Genomic DNA, 5,756 nt, shown 5'->3' on the forward strand with positions numbered 1-5,756 from the left:
CTTTCATGTTTTCGCTTGCAAGTTGCTGCAAACAACGAACTGCTAAGAATGGAGCGCAACTGGTGCCGTATGTTACAGTTTCTGAAGGTGAATTGCGCCACAAAATACACTGCCATTTGGCGTCACGTGAGTCAACGATGATTTGCCGATACATTTTGGCAATATCGGCCATTAAGACGAAGCGATGAGTTCGAAAACGAAGGAGAATTTTAACTATGTCATCTTGCAGTGTGGGCCCTACGTGTAGAATGTAATTCAGCGCTTTTCCATTGGACGAGCGGCATGGAGCGTCGACTACCACACGTAGCTTGGTTGTCGAACTATCCACCTTCACAACACAGTGGTGGGGAATGTACGTACCCACCTTGACGTCAACTCCCTTGGATCAACCGGCACCAAGTGTTTTAGCTCACTATACTCGTTCATGAACGCCTTGTACTCTTGCCGCATCTCCTCGTTGCTTTCTAGTCTCCTTTCTATTGCGAAAAATCTTCGGCGAGCAGTTTCCAGTGAATTGCCTAACCCAGCGGGATTTTCGATGAAGGGGAGGCGTACGATGAATTTGTTGGTGAACAAGCAGCGCGTAGTATTTCGGAGAAAATGTTCTTCACATTCATGCTCTGTAATTGCGTGCTCCAGCGATAGTTTATAACAGTTATCTTCTATATCCCAGAATTTTTCCAAGCGGGCTTCCAGCGATGAGTTCGTGAGTGAAGATGACTCGTTATAAGGCAAGTACGACGATGTTAACACCGATGATGACGAGAGTGGGGAATGTGAAGTTAGAGCTCCAGCAACAATCCAGCCCAACCGTGTCTTCTGCAGTCTAGGTAGATTTTTGTGCAACTTTATTTGCCCCACAGAAAGAATTTCGAAGAAAACGCTCGCACCAAGAAGCAGATCAATAGCACCGGGGATATAAAAGCTGGTGTCGGCTAAATTTATGTTTTTGGGTATTCCCCAGCGAACAATATCGATAGTGGTTCGTGGCTGAGACGATGAAATCGATGGCATGATAACCGCTTCCAATAACGATGAAAAACCCGTATGCAGGGATTTGAGTCCGACAACAGCTATGTACTTTGCTTTAGTTCGTAGCGCTCCTATTCCACTGATTTCCATGGCGACTTTGGTGCGAGAAGCCATCAGCATCTGGGCGATGCTCTTGGAAACGAAGTTTAACTGAGATGCCGAGTCAAGCAGCGCACGAGCCATGACCGAGGTGCCACGATTGTTGTGAAGTTGCACTATTGCAGTAGCAAGGATGACGTCATTAACTGGTCGATGAGCGTGCAGCGCCACTGCTTGTGCTTGCGTGGACTCTTGTGCAGACGACGTGGAAGGTGGAGTACGATGAAGTAGAGAATGATGACTTACCTTGCAGTATTGGCACCGATTGTTTGATGGACATTTGCTCGATACGTGGCCTTTACTCAGACAGTTCAAGCAAAGGGTTTTCTTCTTAGCAAGATCATACCTCTGCATTGGATCCATGGCGGTGAATTTTTCACAACGACTGGATTAAGCGAAATGCGCTGTCAACTAAGCAAGAGCGCAGATATTGAAATTTCTCAATATCATCAAGTCCAGCATTGTTGTGCACAAGGACTTTAAACATGTTGTAGAAGTCTAGCCACTCAGTATGTTTGCCGCTAAATTTAGTAAGCTGCAGCTTAGGCAAACTATGCCGGGCTGGCGGTGACGACGAAGAATTTGGTGCTGGGACTATGGTGCTACTGAGGCCATCACGTTCGACGATGGCACTTTTCACCTCACAAAAAGCCTCTTCGAAGACGATGCGATGATCCAATTCAAATTGCGAGTCATCTAGAAATTCCAGCTCTGATTGCAAGCGCTCAAAAGTGGTGAAATGATGCTCGAGGAGCGCTAGCTTAGTCTCGAGTTGCGAGGGTGTCATGGCGTTGAGGTGAAGCAAGTTTTCACGTAGATCAGCAACTCGACAGCATAACTGTTCTCGTTGCAGCTCCTTAACGCGAATGTTGTTGTTGCTGCTTGACCTTGGTGGTGTCGCCGCGTCGCCAAACTGTGGATCTGCTTTGCCCTCTGCACCCATTATCAAGGCAAGAATTTTTTATGTTTAAAGTTAAGTGGTCAGATTTCACGATGCGAAAATACAGAAAATTAAATGCGATTGCCGTTCGATCCGGCTCGAAGGACCTTGGTCGAGCCGAGTAATGGTTTTTACCGGCTGTCGAATGCAAAAAAATTATTTAACAAATTGAAGTCTGGTTTTATGCCTTTATTGCTCCGTACGCTAGGAGATCTTCAAATGGACTGTACAGACATTTTCTTAAACTATTTGCTTATGCTTAAATATTAATAACGACGAATAGCGGGAGAAGAGCGATATGGAAATGTGCGGTTTAGCGATGCTTATTGTTGTTTGTGCAGCGAAGAATTTATAACCGCTACGACGAGTGACGCGCGCAACGATGGTCCAAAAATTGTGTTGTTTATGCACGCACCTTTGCATAAGCTGCTGATTAGCGGTGCGTTAGCAACACTTTGTGCGCTGCTGGAGTTCCTTTAAATATCCTGCCGCCATCGTTCCCAAAAGCCTTGTTGTACTGATTGAACAATTTGGTACCTGGCGAGTAATCCGTAGAAGTTTGTTGAAGCGATGGTTCGATGACAGTGGTGAGACTTCTGCCAACTAAGAAATGCCCAGGGGTAAGCGCACGAAGATCGTCGGGGCTCGAAGATAAAGGCGTTAGTGGGCGGCTGTTTATCATCGCTTCCGTTTGGCAGCAAACCGTGTGTAGCTCGTCAAATGTGAGCAGATGAGAGCCGACAGCGCGCCGAGATAATACTTGGCACGCTTTACTGCGCTTTCCCATAGCCCACCGAAGTGGGGTGACCGTGGGGGATGAATCTCCATTCTATGCCTTCTCCAGCTAGCGATGATTGAACCTTATCGATGTGCGTTGCGACGTGAATGCAGATAAAAGCTCTCGCAGCTCTCGATTTGCCCCGACGAAATTTGTTGCATTATCAGAGAAGATTGTTCCACATTTGCCTCTGCGCGCAATGAAGCGCTTTAGGGCGGCAATGAACGATGGTGTGCTTAAGTCTGGTGCCAACTCCAGGTGCACCGCCTTTGTTGTGAAGCAGATAAACAGCGCTATGTACACTTTGAGGGGGCCCTTGCTTCTGATGCGTTGCGTGATCGTCAAAGGGCCGCAATAATCTACACAGCTACTTCAAAGGGATGAGCGGGTTCACACGTTCTCGAGGAAGTGCGCCCATGAGCTGTTGTTCCAGTTTGGGTTTGTTGCGATAACACAAAATGCAGTTGTGAATTACCTGTTTGATGATGCTTCGAGCATTGATAATCCAAAATCTATCGCGAAGAATGCTCAACAGAGTTTGGCAACCTGCATGGAGGTGTTGGCGATGAAACGCTTCAATGAGGGTACGCACGAATGGGTGCGTTTTTGGAAGAAGTATTGGATGCTTGTGGCCAAGGCAACGATGAGTTCGAAATTCTTCCACCAACCCGGATTATTTCGTCGTGTAGAAATGGCGATAATTGATGGAGCTTAGTACTACGACTAACTCCAGATGTGTGCAGTGCTTATGATCATCGGCGAACGCTACGAGCTGTATGTATCGAATACGTCAACAACGAGTCGTCTAGTTCTCTGGCAGTAATCGGTCCAGATTCAACAAAACGATGACGAGCGACGAAGTAACCGTCTGACGTAAGCGAAGATACGAAGAAGTTTGCTGTAGCTGTTCACGTACTTATGCTCAGCGATGATATCTTCTTGTAGCGATGATGTCACGGAAAAACAAAGCATTCGTTGCTCTGGAACTTCTTGTAAGCGTCTACTGGATTGCGTGGCCAGCTGCTACTGTTCTTTGCAAGAATGCTGGTCCATGAAACCACAAGTTATTACCGATGAGCCCCTCTACTGAAGCCCCACGTGACACCAAATCCGCTGGATTTTCCTCGGACGGGACGTGATGCCATGTAAAGTCACCGTGATGCGCCGGATTTTTGCCACCCGGTTAGCTACGAACGTGGTCCAGTGATGTGGTTCACGCTGCAACCACGATAAGGTGATCGTTGAGTTAGACCAGCAGTGTACATTGCTAGGCCGCGGCTATATGTCTCCAAGACCGACTGAAGCAGCTCTGAGAGTAGCAGAGCGGCGCATAGTTCCAATTTGGGCAATTGATTTCCCTCTTGGTGCCACTCGTAACTTAGCGCAAATAAGCGTTGACTGCACCGCCTTGTCATTGTGAGAGACAGCATAAATACAGGCCCCATATGCCTTACCGCTTGCATCCGCAAAGGCATGTAGGTTAGTGTTATTGTTAAAGCATACATACAGTGGCACTTTAATGCGGTTGACGAGGGCTAGTTGTTGGCATATGCTCTCCCATTCTGTGCAAATAGAGAGCGGTACACTCTCATCCCATGCTAAACGCAGTTTCCAGAGGTGTTGCATCAAAATTTTGCACTTACGATGATAGGATTAAGTACGCCTAGGGGGTCGAAGAAACTTGCCACTTGTGCTAATATGGTACGTTTGGTAGCCTTCGGTGAAGTGTGTTGCGACGAATTGTACGAGAAGAGGAATTGATCGCTAGTTGTTGACCATTTCAACCCAAGCGCCTTTATGTAGGTCATGCATCAACTGTGAAATCTCCTCCATGTCCACGCTGGGTATGCCTGCAATAATTTCGCTGCAGTTAGAAGCGAATTTGCGAAGTGGGAAGCCTCCCGATTCTAGTAATGCGGTGACTTCAGATTTTATTCTGATAACTTCTTCTACAGTAGACCCTCCTGTCATTAAATTGTCCACGTAGAAGTCCCGAAGGGTGATTGGAGCTCCTACGGGGTCGGCTTTCATGTTTTCGCTTGCAAGTTGCTGCAAACAACGAACTGCAAGAATGGAGCGCAACTGGTGCCGTATGTTCATGCATTGTTGCGGTTCTGAAGGTGAATTGCGCCACAAAATACACTGCCATTTGGCGTCACGTGAGTCAACGATGATTTGCCGATACATTTTGGCAATATCGGCCATTAAGACGAAGCGATGAGTTCGAAAACGAAGGAGAATTTTAACTATGTCATCTTGCAGTGTGGGCCCTACGTGTAGAATGTATTCAGCGCTTTTCCATTGGACGAGCGGCATGGAGCGTCGACTACCACACGTAGCTTGGTTGTCGAACTATCCACCTTCACAACACAGTGGTGGGGAATGTACGTACCCACCTTGACGTCAATCCCTTGGATCAACCGGCACCAAGTGTTTTAGCTCACTATACTCGTTCATGAACGCCTTGTACTCTTGCCGCATCTCCTCGTTGCTTTCTAGTCTCCTTTCTATTGCGAAAAATCTTCGGCGAGCAGTTTCCAGTGAATTGCCTAACCCAGCGGGATTTTCGATGAAGGGGAGGCGTACGATGAATTTGTTGGTGAACAAGCAGCGCGTAGTATTTCGGAGAAAATGTTCTTCACATTCATGCTCTGTAATTCGCGGCTCCAGCGATAGTTTATAACAGTTATCTTCTATTCCCAGAATTTTTCCAAGCGGGCTTCCAGCGATGAGTTCGTGAGTGAAGATGACTCGTTATAAGGCAAGTACGACGATGTTAACACCGATGATACGAGAGTGGGGAATGTGAAGTTAGAGCTCCAGCAACAATCCAGCCCAACCGTGTCTTCTGCAGTTGGTAGATTTTTGTGCAACTTTATTTGCCCCACGAAAGAATTTCGAAGAAAA

General features: G+C 47.0%; 2 protein-coding genes across 2 annotated transcripts; both read right to left on the minus strand.

The window, feature by feature from the left end:
* Positions 1-330: 330 nt before the first annotated feature.
* LOC108361707 (uncharacterized) lies at positions 331-1,122 on the minus strand. The gene has a single exon (XM_017614409.1). It carries the CDS (start codon positions 1,120-1,122, stop codon positions 331-333), a length of 792 nt encoding a protein of 263 aa, XP_017469898.1.
* A 385-nt stretch (positions 1,123-1,507) lies between these two features.
* On the minus strand, positions 1,508-2,074 carry LOC108361708 (uncharacterized). Its single transcript, XM_017614411.1, has one exon. It carries the CDS (start codon positions 2,072-2,074, stop codon positions 1,508-1,510), a length of 567 nt encoding a protein of 188 aa, XP_017469900.1.
* Positions 2,075-5,756: the final 3,682 nt, after the last annotated feature.

This window comes from Rhagoletis zephyria, unplaced genomic scaffold (assembly GCF_001687245.7).
Source record: "Rhagoletis zephyria isolate East Lansing unplaced genomic scaffold, Rhagoletis_zephyria_1.1 Rzeph_scaffold_00822, whole genome shotgun sequence".
Lineage (NCBI taxonomy): Eukaryota > Metazoa > Arthropoda > Insecta > Diptera > Tephritidae > Rhagoletis > Rhagoletis zephyria.

Bases quoted from the DNA above. Each gene is read 5' to 3' on its own strand.
- LOC108361708 (XM_017614411.1), bottom strand. From the start codon at position 2,074: ATGGGTGCAGAGGGCAAAGCAGATCCACAGTTTGGCGACGCGGCGACA.
- LOC108361707 (XM_017614409.1), bottom strand. From the start codon at position 1,122: ATGGAAATCAGTGGAATAGGAGCGCTACGAACTAAAGCAAAGTACATA.